Source organism: Capsicum annuum, chromosome 8, assembly GCF_002878395.1.
Source record: "Capsicum annuum cultivar UCD-10X-F1 chromosome 8, UCD10Xv1.1, whole genome shotgun sequence".
Classification (NCBI taxonomy): Eukaryota; Viridiplantae; Streptophyta; class Magnoliopsida; order Solanales; family Solanaceae; genus Capsicum; species Capsicum annuum.
Genome location: NC_061118.1, coordinates 79122998 through 79138265, shown reverse-complemented (window position 1 = coordinate 79138265; position 15268 = coordinate 79122998). Strand labels below are relative to the sequence as shown.

The 15268-nt window shown below is 33.7% G+C and overlaps 1 protein-coding gene across 1 annotated transcript; it reads right to left on the bottom strand.

Moving 5' to 3' along the window:
• Positions 1-2930: 2930 nt before the first annotated feature.
• Positions 2931-4638, bottom strand: LOC107838949. The gene has a single exon (XM_016682243.2). The coding sequence runs from the start codon at positions 4303-4305 to the stop codon at positions 3217-3219; it is 1089 nt and encodes a 362-aa protein (XP_016537729.1). The 5' UTR covers positions 4306-4638; the 3' UTR covers positions 2931-3216.
• Between the last annotated feature and the right edge of the window lie 10630 nt (positions 4639-15268).

The following is a 15268-nucleotide window of genomic DNA, read 5'->3' as shown; positions in this document are numbered from 1 at the left end:
TGCCTTGGGACCCGAACTAAAGGTCCACCTAGCCTAAAATTAATTTTTCAGAGTTGTTGGAACTGTCAGATTTAACATACAATATCGTTTGACTAAACTTTTTGCTCGATAGCAAATTTGAACTAGCGAAGACTACAAAATAGGGAATTGACTCTAAAAGTCAAAGAAATTACCTGATAACAGAATTGTCAATCCCAGTAAGTCATAAATGACTTAGGGTATTTATAGGAAAGCTCTAACGGTGGAAATAAGTGGAATTACAGAAAATGACTCGAAGGATCCTTACACATCATTTGTGTTTTTTGGGCTTATGGGGTCCAAATTATGATATAATTAGATACATTCTCCTTGATATGATTTGCTCAGTTTTTTTCTTTCACTATTTGGAGCATTATTCCAGGTTTGCCCTTTTTCCCTAACTCAATTTATTATCTCGCATATTATTGTACTTATATTATGATTTTGCTCAATTGGTCGATGATGCCTACTCAATACTCATTACTTTGATACTCAAACTACATTTCTTCATTTTTTTTCTAATATAGATTTGAGTGCTAGCTACCGCCATTGATGTTTGTTCTTGTAATGGTCTCGGAGTTTGGAGATCGGGTGGGCTTTCAGGGTTGGAGTTGACTTTCTCTTGTTCTTCTATTTTAGATGGCCTTTATATTCGAGAATATTGTCCATTGATACTTGTAGTACTCTTATTCTTTTGCTAGAGGCTCTTGTACCAACCTGATTAGGTCGTGAGATAGTTTACTCTTTCTCCTTAATTGTCCATAGTGATTCTATCTTTCTTACATATTATGGCTCGTAATCTAATTACTTGCATAATTCTGGTATCTATTCTATTTTTGACAAACTATCCCATTACATGTCGTTCTGAGTTACGGTTTGGCTTACCTACTGGCAGGTTAAAGCAGGTGCCATCACAACTCATGAAAGCGAGCTGTGACAATGGCCAAGTCCACTAAAGTAGCTCAGGGTCACTGAAGCAACTACCGCTTAAGCGGTTGCACCAACTTCTTTGAGGCATCAGATTTTTAAGTCCAAATAAATTTCGATCGAGTACTCGAGATTCGTTCGAAACCTCGTGAGCTCAAATGAACTAAGCTACCATACAAAATTCGATATTTCGGACTCAGTGGAACCATCAATACTTTCATTTGAGATCGTTTCAACTAAATGTGGGCCCCACACCTATAGTTTCATTTTTCACAAGATCCACCCAATAGTCCAAAATCCAGAAGCCTTGGGACCTGAATCAAGGGTTCCCCAGCCTAAAATCAATATTTTGGAGCAGGTAGCACCGTCGGAGCTCTCATCCAAGGTTCTTTACTAGGAGTTTTGATCCAAAACTAATTCCTTAACAAAGAAAGCTCCAAAACAGAAAAATAAGTGTAAAACCCAAATGAACTGCCAGATAACCGAACCGACAGTTTCAGCAAGTCATAAATGATCTGTAGCTGCTGTGGGAAGACTCGAAACGCCAAAAATGTGCGAAAATTGACACCCTCCATTTCAAAATAGTTGTCCCTCTTTCTAAAAACGTTTGTTCCAATTTAGTTGTCCTTTTATGAAATTAAAAGGATTTTATTATGTTCTTCCAATACTACTCTTATCATTAAATGACTAAACAAAACGTACATAACTAAATTTATATTTTTAAAATATAATTAATAAGACTAATTTAATAAAATAAATGTCTAATAAATATTTTTTTAAAAAAAAATTAAGTGAATAAGAATCAAATATTTTTAAATGAAGAAAATTCTTAGAAATGCTTTTTAAATTAATCCAAACGCTCGTACTTAAATTTTAGTTTTAAAACAAGTAATCCACACCTGCGCAAACTTATCAAAGAATATTTATCAGAACAAACAGTCGAGAACATAGAATGTGTCAAACATCGGGAATGACAAAATAATTCTACTACAATGAAGTGACATAGGATTCTCTTCGATAAAGGAAATAAAAAATCACGAAATTTTGCTTTTAATTAGGTGTAGAAAAGGAGGGCAACCAGCCAGGCCCTTTACTCGGCTTCACATGCATGCCTAATGGTGCTAGTGGTCGGAATTACAGGAATTTTTTCCTCCAAAGCAAACATTTCCCTACAATCTCAATCATAATCTAAACAGCTCGACGCCAGCCTATCAGCACAATACACACTACAGCACAGATCCTATACAACATAGAACTTCACACTTTACCAATTAGTATTATAAAAAGAGCTTTAAGTATTATTCATTTGCACGGTAAATACTTTTGCACCATCTAGTTATCTTTATTTGTCATAACAGCTGTTGTCTCCCTCTCAATTTATGTGAGTTAATTTATTTTGAGATAAAATTTAATATTTTTCAATTTATAATCTAAAATAACTCTAAGATATTTGTATTGATTATAAATAATTTCATCATTTTTTTGTAACTGATTAAAACTAAAACTGAGTAAAATAAATTGGTACATAACATTCAATATATTTTATTTTCAAAATTTTAAATTGGAGTTAAATTGGAAATCAACCGCTGCAATTCGTAGCTGCAACTTGCAAAGCACTCTCATCATACTTGGATCACATTACCAAAGATCCTCTTCTACTTCCTAACTGTACATTGACTTGCCGAATTAAAAGGGACACTTATTTTTCCTTGTTTTAGTATTGTATGGTTCTATCAAGTTCAAGTTATTCAAATTCATCAAGGCAAAAATGATCCAAAAAACACAAAGTTCAATCGTCAAATTTACCCGCAAGGTCGATACACTTTCACCAAGCGTAAGCTTAACATTCACCACTGTGTGCTGAAGAATTAATAGAAGTCAAAAATCATGGGTGCTTTTAACCCTTTAAAGCCCCTAGAGGAGAAGGGAATTTATGTGAACAAATTAATTAGCACTGGATATCTGTAAACTTAAAGGCATTCAAATTTAAAGAAAAACTTGTATATTTCAATATATTTTTCTCAAAGAGCGTTATTACATTGAATCCATTGGAATAAGTTTTAAAGAACAGAGAGTAGCAGGTTCAGTAGCAGATAGATAGAGATGGAAAAATCTATGCAAGGACGTAAACTATACACCTAATATTTCCTGGTTTATTCTGCTACAGTATACTATTTAACATGAATAAATGGGGTTAGTTTAATTTCAAAGAGAACAAAAGGTCAGTAAGATGAGTAACAACTTTTAATTTCCTTGTTGGAACTAATTAACTCAACCCTTCCAAGCATAAACGAGCAAAGAAAATCCAGAAGGACCCTTCAATTTATTTTCTTCGGTGCTAGCCCACTCCATTACAGAGCTACAGCTTGAAGATGCTGAAGACAAAGATGAAGAAGATGAAGTACTTCTCAATACGCCTTTCTTCATCATCTTTGTTTCGAATCCAAATCCACAAGATTGTTGGGACCACATCTGAATTCCATTATTGAATTGGTGGTCGTCAAAGCTTGATTTCTCAAATTTGAACATGAATAGAGCATATCCATCTTCGTCATCATCAAATAACCAGTTATACACATCCCATGAAACCAGTACGGGAACCCCATCTACTTCAATCCTCTCATTGCCTCTGAATTTCCATTTCAAGTGCTTAATCTGCAACGTCCTTTTGTTATCCACGCTGAAAAACAACCTAGGATCTTCCCCAATTCTGCAATCAATGGATATTTCTTTTTCTTTTCCCCCAAAGTTTGCTTTTGTTATGTACAGTTTGTACCCACAAACATGTTCCCTCCTAAGCACCATATTTGGAATCGGATTCTTCTCTGGCTTTCGAGCTCGGGTACGGGAGTAAGCTTCTTTGGGTAAATCGCCGACAAGAAGAACCATTTCTCCTTTAATGATGACGGCGATGAAGAATCCAGATCGAGCTTCAGGGCCGGATCCGAATTTAGCTTTGGAAAGATCCCAAAAGATGTGAACATTGTTATGGAGCTCCTTGGAGCCTTGTTTCTTCCAGAAAACAAAGGGCTTGATGTGGAGGTGGAAAGGGGATAAATCATGAGGAGAAGAGATCATAGTACTATTGCACTCAACAAATCCATCAGAGTCGTTGAGGAGAAAATGGATGTGAAAAGATCTGCCGAAGAGGTTGCGGGACCAAGTGAGAGCAATGAGGCCGAGGTGGGTGTTGTAGAGGGAGGTGACAAGGTTGGGATTGGCAGCAACTGGTGGCTGAGGATGAGGACGAGAGGCGGCGGCGGAGGCGGCAGCTACCTCAATAGGGCGTCGGAAACAAGAAGGAAAAGGAGAGTAATAGTGCCGGTGTCTGGACTTGGCAATAATTTGACGGGAGTCCATGATGAAGAGAAAAAACTGATATATTGGGGTGAAAGATATGGGAGAAAGGGATGTATATTTGCAAGAGGGGAAGCTTAAAGTTAAACCTTAATAATACCCATGGCAGAAGGCTCCAACTTTGAAGGGGTGGGTGGGTACAATATGTTGAAAATGAAGGTGTTTTGAGGTTTATCAGAGTGGCAGTCTATAAGGAGCAGTTGGGGTTTTGGGCAGTTCGAGAAGACAGGACAAAGCGTTTTTTGATTACTTTTCCAACTTGTATTCACGTCTATTTGGTCATGGTCGACATACAAATAGTCAAATCAAATAAATAGACAAAGGAAAACTGGTCCTTCTCGTTTCTCGTGATGCATGTACGCAGATAACTTTTACTGTGTTTTATTTGAGACACACTTAAAAAACCGTTTGAATAGGATTAAAGTTTGACCAAAATTAATTTTAATTTTTTAAGATATTTGATAAAATTAAAAATTACTTAAAAAAGTTAAAAATTAATTGAAAGAATGAAAAAGTGATAAGCTGAGTATTCTAAATTTTTGCTTTTTAGATTAAAATTCTTTTAGATTTGAATAAAACATTTATCTTTATATCCTTATATTTTCTTTCTAATTTCAATAATATCCTAAATTTATAACCTTTAAATATATAACTTTTTTTATAACTTTTAAATATATAATTTTTTTTTTCTCTGTGCCGTTTCGCTTCATCACTTCCCTCCAATTTCCTCTTCATTTTTTTCTTTGTTTTTATCGAATCCATTATTACATTGAAGATTTGTTCAAAAAATTTATTTTAGAATTATAAATTATAAATAATTCACCTTATTTATGGTGTCAACAACTTTAAGGACATTTAAGTTATTTTAACAATAAAAAAGTGTTTAACATGGTTTGCTTACCAAACATATTAACCGTTTTTTTTAGTTTCAGTACTTCTATCCAAACACTTATTTGCTTAATTTATAAGTACTTATTTTAATCTTTTAATAACTTAAACTAAAAAATTATTTTTTTATTCTTATCCAAACAGACTCTTATCATATGACATATAAAATTATATAAGGCTCTCTTCATAAGGTGGCAACACTCGCAACAGAATTTATAAATACTTATTTTAAACTTTTAATCACTTAAACAAAAAAAATTATTTTTTTATTCTTATCCAAACGGACTCTTATCATATGACATATAAAATCATATAAGGCTCTCTTCATAAGGTGGCAGCGCTCGCAACAGATTTTTCTTCATACCCAGGATCTATCGCGATAGAGTTTTCTTCATACTCAGGATCGAACCCTCGACCTCTGATTAAGGATAGAGCAGAGGTGTTATTTTATCTTTGCAACATGCTAAATTTCTTATAAATGTTTTTTCTATTTTTATTTCTTCTCTATATTTTTCACATAGGTTTCCATACCATTATTGTAAAAATTTTATTCTTACTCCTAGAGTATCTACTATTTTTGCTTCATTCCAACTTTTTATTATTTTTTGTACTAAATGGTTCTGATAATTTTAACTTTTCTTCAATTGAATTACCCTTTCCATTTCTTTCTTTTTCAAATTTTATTGTTTTTCTTATCCTAATATTTTTGATCCAAAATTTTATATGTTCCTGTGTTATGCACAAAAACTGCCGAATTCAAATTTTTAGAGCTAGCTTATTACGTGAGATCCGGTATATTATCTCAAATTTTTGTTCCACTTTTCTTCTTTCACTTTTTTTCCTTTTTTCATCAATTTTAAATTAATTCTATAATATATATAGACTATAATTATTTATTTTTAAAATAATTTCATAATTAAATTTTTAATTTCCTTTGCGTTTTAATTGAAAATTACAACAACAACAACAAGCCCAATGTATTCCCACATAGTAGGATCTGGGAATCAGATGTACACAGTCCATACCACTACTTCCGAAGAAGTAGCAAGACTGTTTCTGATAGACCCCCGGCTTAATTTAAAATTAAACTGAATAAAAATTATATTAATTAAATAAATTGATAGTTTTGTTTGATTTATTTTTTTAAAATTGGTTATGTTTAAATTGACTAATATTATAATTATTTATATGAAATAAGAAATGTATCAATTTTTATAAATAATTTCAAAATATTTTGTATAATTTTTCATCAAAATTTATCACTGTTAAATTTATTCAAACAAACTGATAGGTATAGGCTTAAACATATTTTTAAAAGAGAAACATGAATCAAAATCAATTAATCTGAAGAAAAATTTTGAGATTTTTATTTCAATATTTTTTATATTTTTTATAAATCCAATTCACCTAATTAAATCTTATCGACGTTAAGACAATATTTATAATTCAAGAAAATTACAATCATCATACAAAAAAGATAGTTCATAATTTTGATTAGCAACAACTAATGAATTTTTTTCCTAATGGCAAAAGAATAAGGGATAAATAGCATTATTAGAAACTACAAAATAAATTAAAACAATAATCAAACCAATAAATATGTATTATATTTATTTTAAGTTGATTTAATTAATTAAAAATTAACTAAATTAATTTGAGTTTGATTTTAATCGAAAATTCATGCAAAGCAAAATATGAACAATTCTACTTAAAATTCATATATCAATACAAAGAAAATCGATTAAAAGTTACTACACGAATAAAAGCCTCCCCTAATTAGGCCAGCAAATTAAAGTTTTCAAAATTATTCTTCAATATTAAACTTTTAAAACGAAAATATTCTAAATTATGTCACAAAAATGATACATAAACTCTTTCTATGAAATTTCTTTAAAATTCATACAACAAAATAAGAAAAATAAAATATTTTGAACGAAAATTGAAATTAAAAAAAAAAATATAGAGGAGCAAGTAAAAAGAGAAAAGGGACAAAGAAATTGACCAAAAAAAAGGCATGATTCTCTTTGCTTGTAAATGGGTCCCATTAGAGTACATGCGAATAAGAGAATGTCTTATACAAGTATGAGTTAATATATCTCATACATGGTAAAAATTTTCACATACACACACATACTGTCCATGTATATTATCTTACTATGAATAAAACAGTTGGGGTGTTTTTCCGAGAAAATTACATGGAAAAATTGTTGAAAACCATCTTATAAGCTGCATTTTTTTTTTTTAAGATTCAGACGTCTGAATTTGAATGCACATCTGAATGATTAAGATATTGTCTTTGGATTTGAAAATTGATTAAGATATTGTCTTTGAATTTGAAAATTGAATGATTAAGATTATTTGTTTTTCAACATCTGAATGTGCAAAAAATTTTATTTGTATATATAATAAAATAAAAAATACAATTCAAATAAAAAATTAATTATATATTATAAAAGTATGTAACTTAATACAACAAAATTATTAGTTGATTGAGAAAAAATATTTATATTTGTTAGTGATAGTGGAGATGGTTTTTAACGGTGGTTGTGGTAACAATGATTGATGTTAGTGATAAATAATGTTGGTGGTGATAGTTGTGATGGTTGGTGTTATAGTGACTGTTATGATGGTAGCGATTTATGGTGGTGGTGGTGATTGTGATGTGACGTTTGACGTTTGTAGTTTGAGGTGTTAATTGTGTTGGCTGAAACATGAATGCACGATGGTTGATGATGTGTTGGTGTTAGTTGGAGATGTTGTTTGTTGGAATAGTGGAGATGATTGTTAGTAGAGATAAATTGTAGTGATGGTAGTGGTTGAAGTGGTAGTAGAGATGGCGTTACTAGTGACAATGGTGGTGGCGGTCGAAGAATGTGTGAAGGTTGTGATGTATTAGTGATAGTTAATGGTGGTGCTAGTTGTAACAGATGAATTGGTCAGTAGTAGGGATTGACCGGTAGTGGTTGATGATAGTGGTGTTGTCGATGGTGGTGGTGGCGATGAATATACTAGAATAATAGAGGTAGTAGGTGTGGTAGCGGTTGACAATAGTGGTGGGTGGTGGTTGACAATGATAGCGGTGACAGAGGTGGTTAGTGGTGGTGACTGCTAATTATGAATAGAGTGGTGAATATTATCAAACACCAGAATATCTCTTCAGACTTATTAAAACTTTGTTATAGATTTGAATGATTAAAACCAATTAGCTTAATAAAACATATATTTAATGGTCTGAAATCTGAACTGCAAACAAATAAGGCCTGGTCATAGCTAAAAAATGAACCTTCTCATAATATCGAAGAAGGGACAAATTGAACGACTTGTTCTTACAAACAGATAATATGATAATTTTCTTATATTTTTATTTAGACATCAAAACATTTTTAAATTTATCCGCTTAATTTACTTTAGAACTTTAATTTTATAGATATTTAAATACTCTCTTAAACAATTTTTAAGTTAATTAAATATCACTTCTAATACTGTCGCAACATTAAAAGAAAAGGAAAAAAAACGCATTTTACCTTTTTAAAACATAAATGTAAATCTCACTATATATAAAAAAGAAAAATATTTCCCTATTCCACTCCCTTTCTTCTCCCCATTCCCCCACCCTCTTTCTTCTTATGTAAACCCTCAACCCACTTTCTTCTTTCAAAATTCTTACAACCTCTTTTCTCCTTCTTCAAACTCACCTTCACCTCTTCTACACTTAAATCCCTATCTTCTTTATTTTATTTTATTGAAAAAAAAATTCTTTCTTCACGATTAATAAAGAGTGTAAAATAATCAAAACTTTATTCCTACTGGAATTTAAATTTTCTCAAACAAAAAAATCACATTAATATATATTGTGATTTTAAAAAATAATTAGTCTTGTATTTTATGAGAATTAGTTACTTTTTGAAATCAAAATATTGTAATTGTATTTTTCTCCTTCGTGTAGTATTTAATCTATATTGATTTTTAGCAGATTTTTTAAACTCAAACACCAAAGAGAGAGAAATCAATAAAGAATTTATTGAAGGATTCATATTATTACAATTTCACATGAATGGATAAAGAAGAGGCTAACTTACTTACAGAAAATGCAAAAGAGATTTGTGAAACTTTTTTTTTTGAATAAATTGAGACTGAAAATAAAAAGATCATTAGCAAAAATTTAACTCAATCTAAGTCTAAAAAATTACTAATGAAAATTCAAAAAAAAAGGCTGAATATGGGTTGAAGAAGGTGGAAGGGGGTGAGGTTAGTGCAAATTTGGAGAAGAAAACAGGGGTGGGGTGTTTGAAGAAGAAATGGTTAGAGTAGTGTCATGATTCAATTTCTTCAGGTCATGATAGGAATACCATAATCCACCAGTAGGCAAGCCAATCCGCAGTCGGGAAGGGCTAGTAATGGACTACTCAATAATATAAGAAAAAAATACGGAATATATGAAATAAAGATTAATATATAGAAGAATCCCAAAACCTGATGGTATTAGTATAAGAACTTTTAATGTAAAAAGAATACAAAAATGAAATATCAAGAGATATGCATTGATATAATTTATCTCCGAATACAACTTAAAGACTAGTCTACTACATAAGAGAGAGATAAGTAATGCTTTGAACATTAGGAGCTCACTCTAAGTCTCTTAACCAGGGCTGCTCCGCACAATGCAGACATCAACAACAATAACCCGTACTACGATTTGCAGGTTGCAGAAGTGTAGTATGAGTACCAAATGAATGGTACTCAGTAGGCTAAAGATAAAGCAGATATATACAACATATAAATAGAATGAAAACTATACCCAAGAATTCAGAAATAATATGACAAGTCAATGAGGTAAAAAAGAATAACTATCTTGTTCATGTCCAAGAGTCTAACATAATAAAACTAAGGAAGTATCAGGGTAAACTATCCTGTTCCAGCTATATTCAATATACGTCAATGCTATACCATATATTCCAGGTCAATATACGAATAAAGAGCAAAAGAAAAATATATATAGTAATATACAAGACAAAGAAATGACTATACAATATGAAGAACAAAGGAAGGGATATACAGTAGTATGATAGCTTCATATAGCTAGATATATATATATATATATACATATACATATAGGTATATATAAATAAAAATACGAGGTCATATCAAAGCATAACCTATATCATCATATTCTCATTTTGAGACCTTATTATAATAAAATCGAGATTTAATACTATCATACTCGGAGTTTCTAATCCACATGGCTAGACATGAAATAATCATGCATAATAATGCCATCATAAGATAGGAGAGGCAAAAAACATACCTCAAATCCTGATACCGGATCAAAGACCAATCTGACATAAGCTATCCATAATAATGATCATAACAATAATAACAACAATATCAATAACAACGTGAATAACTGGCTACTCCAAACAACCAAATACCTAGCCGAGCCCATCGCCCCAGGCTCGAAAGGTTCAATCAATATACAATAACACAAGGCATATTCTTCACCCATATCTATGCAATAGTCTCATATCGGCTGATAGACATAGGTGCATACTGGTGACAGGCAATGCGCATACATGAATAAATGCAAAATACACATCAATGTCATAAATCATCATAACTGTCCTCATCAGGACCATCATCATCGTAATCAACCTCCGAACTTACCGAGTATCAACATATCATCAATATATCCTCTGTCATTATTAGGTATTAACATCATCACAATAGTATCCTCTGGTCTTGCCGAATATCAATATCATCAAATAGTATTCTTCGGCCTTATCGGGTATCAATATCATCATAATAGTATTCTTCGGCCTTGTCGGGTATCAATATTATCATAATAGTATCCTCCGGTCTTGTCGGGTATCAATATCATCACAATTACCATTACCAAATAATATACACTAAATACTCATAAACATACATATATCACCAGATGATGCAGCCCAAATCAGGACCTTGTCGTAATGGATATCCCAAGTCCAACCAGGATCGGGTACTGCACCCTTAACCCAACCCAACCACCTTAAACAACCATAGATGAACTGAATTTCGAGCATATAACAAGATTACGTAATGCTCTGATGAAGACTCTGGGATAGGGTCACAGTCATGACCGACCCAACCGAGTCTAACCATACCAAATCAACCATCCATACCATACCAAACCATATAGAAATTATCAAAATAATATGATAATCAAACCCAAAATGTATTACGATGAAATGGTAGGAAATTATGTTCGATAATGCCATCCTTCCAACTTATTCCAATGCCAAGGCCGACACTAATGTCGATCCTGCCCATACCAACCCCCGAAGTACCACAAATCCTCTATCCAATAGAATACAAATATTCGGTTTGGACATACCCCCAACCATGGCCAAAACCAATATCCGAAAAGAAAGTAAAATGTCTAAGGACGTCCAACATAAAATGATGCCTTCCGAAAGGATGAAAGCTTACCACTTTAGTATAATAAGCTGTCCCCAAATCAAGTACTATGAAGAAGGTTTCGAACGGCTGGTTCATGCATAGCATAGGTATGCAACCGCCAGTATACAAAATAGTGGGTGAACACTAGCAGCCGCCACCTTCCACGGCTTAGCATACACTTTCCAAGATTAATACCCAATTAAAACCATTAAAAAACAATCCAATTATCCATTTATTAACCAAGGATATTCAATAAACCAGTGGTATCGTCATACCGCCATACTTGCAAGTATTATCCATAGCCAAACCATTTAGATTATGGGGACATTCAAGTTCCCTATCATTAGCCATATTAAACCTCTTGGGAGACTTCCATGTCCTTCACAAGCATAAACAATTAGCCTTAAGCCTTTGCAAACCATTTGAAAACATTTAAGGTTTCATATATAAGCTGAAAACAAGCAAGAGTTTCATTAAAATAAGCCAATGCAATGAACATATCTTTATAAACATTTTATCAAACACCTTGGGCGCATAATATAACCAAAACTAAATTACATTACCATTAAACCATTACCATACTTTTCAATTTTCCAAAACCACCGTTAATACATAGAAAACATAATTAAAACCATAGGAAATCATAACTAAGTATTTAACATCAAAACCCCCAAATCAATAGTTGAAAACCATAATCATGCAAGAGAAAAATCATGAAATCAACCATGTAACCATGCCTTTAATTGAAATTGCAATTAGGGAAGAGAATCATGCCTTAAACCAAGAAGGTTGAAAAGATGGAAAGAATTGACCAAGACAAGCCCCAAAGTAATCCCTTAGTTGAAACACCAGCTCTTTGGCCTAAAAGCTCTTGAGAGAATTATGATATGTTTCAGAAGAGTTTTTATGTGTTTAAGAATAAAATAATAGGGTAAATAACCTCCTAAGTGTATTAGAAGTCGTGGGTCCTTATTAGGGTAAATAGAAAATATCCAGAATACCCCTACTTAAATTTCATAAAAACCCGACACAGGGTCACGACTGACCCCCTTACGAGTTATAACCTCCCTTACGATTGATACCCACCCAATCGTAACCACGCCTCAACCATGGATCAAATACTATCCAGTATATGACTTATCTACCTAAGTTATAACCTCAGCATACGATCTATACCCATGATCCGTATCCCTGGCAGAATACAACACCAGGAGGATCAAACACTGTCCACCTTATGAGTTACCTATACCACTCATACCCAACCATACGACACTCAGCCCTAAGTCTTATCTATTTCAGTGACCAAACTATCCCACTATCTAACACTGGTCAGGTTACGACAGGACTTCGCCACTCATACCTCATCATACGGCTCGTACCATGAGTCATATTGGGTCTGAAGAATGGGATTCTAGGAAATTTTCTAAGGGTCCAAACCTGGGATGCTTCATTCTCCCCCACTAGAAACATTTTTCCCTAAATGACGGATGAGGTAGGGGTAACTACAAATATAGTCATTTGTATTATCAAATATCAATCCTACTTTATTGATGTCTCTACTCTTATCTTTACAAAATGAAAAACAAAGATGCAAGAGATGTAACTCTTTCTTTATCCCTTACCTCCTCACAGAATCCGCGATGAGGATGATCGCAAAATTGATAAGAAGGACACAAAGAAATAGACTGACCTCTTCTTTCCTGAGATTGGGCTTTCTACACCCGAGAATTATCACCACCATAATGACTCCTATCGCCCGACTGCTGGCGTAAAGAGCACTGGCAGTAGAGAAGGACCCAGAACTCCCCCACTTTTTTTCTGCCATTTTCCACTATATCGACCACCCTGAGACTAGGCACCTTCCTGATGAAAAAACCTATCTTGCTTATCCTACCTGTCTTTATATTCTGCCTGCCTTTTCTTCTCATCCTCAACCTGTTGTATATGAACAGTTAGCCTCAATATGTTCGAAAGCTTCATGAGAAAAATAGTTTTGCTCTCCAAAATTAGATCTCTGTTCATCCCAGAAGCGAACTTCCTCATTCTCGAAATTGAATCAGCCACCAAATTAGGAGCATACCTCAATAACTGATGCAACTTCAAAGCATACTCTTTCACAGACATTCTCCCTTACCTGAGATTCACAAATTTCTCTATCTTAGCTTCCCTCAACTCTTGAGGAAAGAACTGATCCATGAAGGCATTAGCAAAGGCCTCCCACAAACCATCCTCTTCTACATCACCCTTATCTCTGCCCCACTCCTCACACCACAGATAAGCAACCTCTTTAAGCTGATAAGTTGCAAAGTTTACTCTTTCCACACTAGCAGGCCTCATTACCTGAAAGATCTTCTCTATTTCATCAAAAAAGCCCTGTGGGTCTTCTTTCACTTTCACTCCAATAAAAGTAGGAGGACACATCTTTATAAACTATCCAAGCCTAGCAGCCTCAACAGACACAACGCTAGCCATACCCTTCTCGGCCTGAGCAGCAACTAGTTGGGTAATAACATACATAGACTGACAAAACTCCGCATTCATCACATTACCCTAACGGACCTGAGAAGGAGTAGGAGGAATAGGAGAAACTCTGATACAATCAGGAATAGGACCATGAGATTAAAAATGAACCCTGGGATTAGAACGTGCTCCCTCAGCATCACTTTTAGAGGGGGCAGAAGAATTTCCTTGTGTTCCAAATCTTGGAAGCATGATCTAAAAGTTGAACATGCAAGGATTAGAGGAGATACCAAGACTGATAAGTCAAGCTTGAAGAAAGAATACCAAGAAAGTGAAACATTTCTAAATGTCTTGCAGCCTCTCCCTTATGAGTGTGGCGCGATACTCACCCCTAAAAGAGACTCTACTCGATAATGCTTTGTGGACTTCCAATTGACCATGAACCTAGGCTCTGATACCAATTTGATACAGCGTAAACCGAGGCCTTGTTGTAATGGGCATTCCAAGTTTTACCAGAACTGGGGACCGTCCCCTTAACCCAACCCAACCACCTTATACAACATTAGATGAGCTGAATTTTAAGCATATAACTAGATAGTGTAATGCTTTATGAAGATTCTGGGATAGGGTCACAATCATGAACGACCCAACTGAGTGTAACTATACCAAACCAACCATCCATACCATACCAAACCATTTAGAAAATATCAAACATAATATGATAATCAAACCCAAAATGTAATATGATGGAATAGTGAGAAATTATGTTTGATGATGCTAGCCTCCCAGCTTATTCCAATGCCAAGATCGACATCAATACCGATCCCACCCATAATAACCCCAGAAGTACCATAAATCCTCTATCCAAAAGAATTTAAATATTTGGTTGGGACATACCCCCAACCATGGCCAAAACCAATATCCAAAAAGAAAGTAAAATGTCTAAAAACATCTAACATAAATAATGCCTTTCGAAAGGATGGAATCTCACCACTTCAGTACAATAAGCTTTCCCCAAATCAAGTACTATAAAGCAGGAGTCAAATGATCAGTACCTGCATAGCATGTGTATACAACCTCCAGTATACGGGTTAGTGGGTGAACACTAGCATGAAACTCGGAATAAGGATAAAGTAATGTAAGTTATCAAAACCAAATGAAAACCATCCAATGAAAACAACCA

Coding starts and splice junctions, on each gene's coding strand:
- LOC107838949 (XM_016682243.2), bottom strand. CDS start 4,305: ATGGACTCCCGTCAAATTATTGCCAAGTCCAGACACCGGCACTATTAC.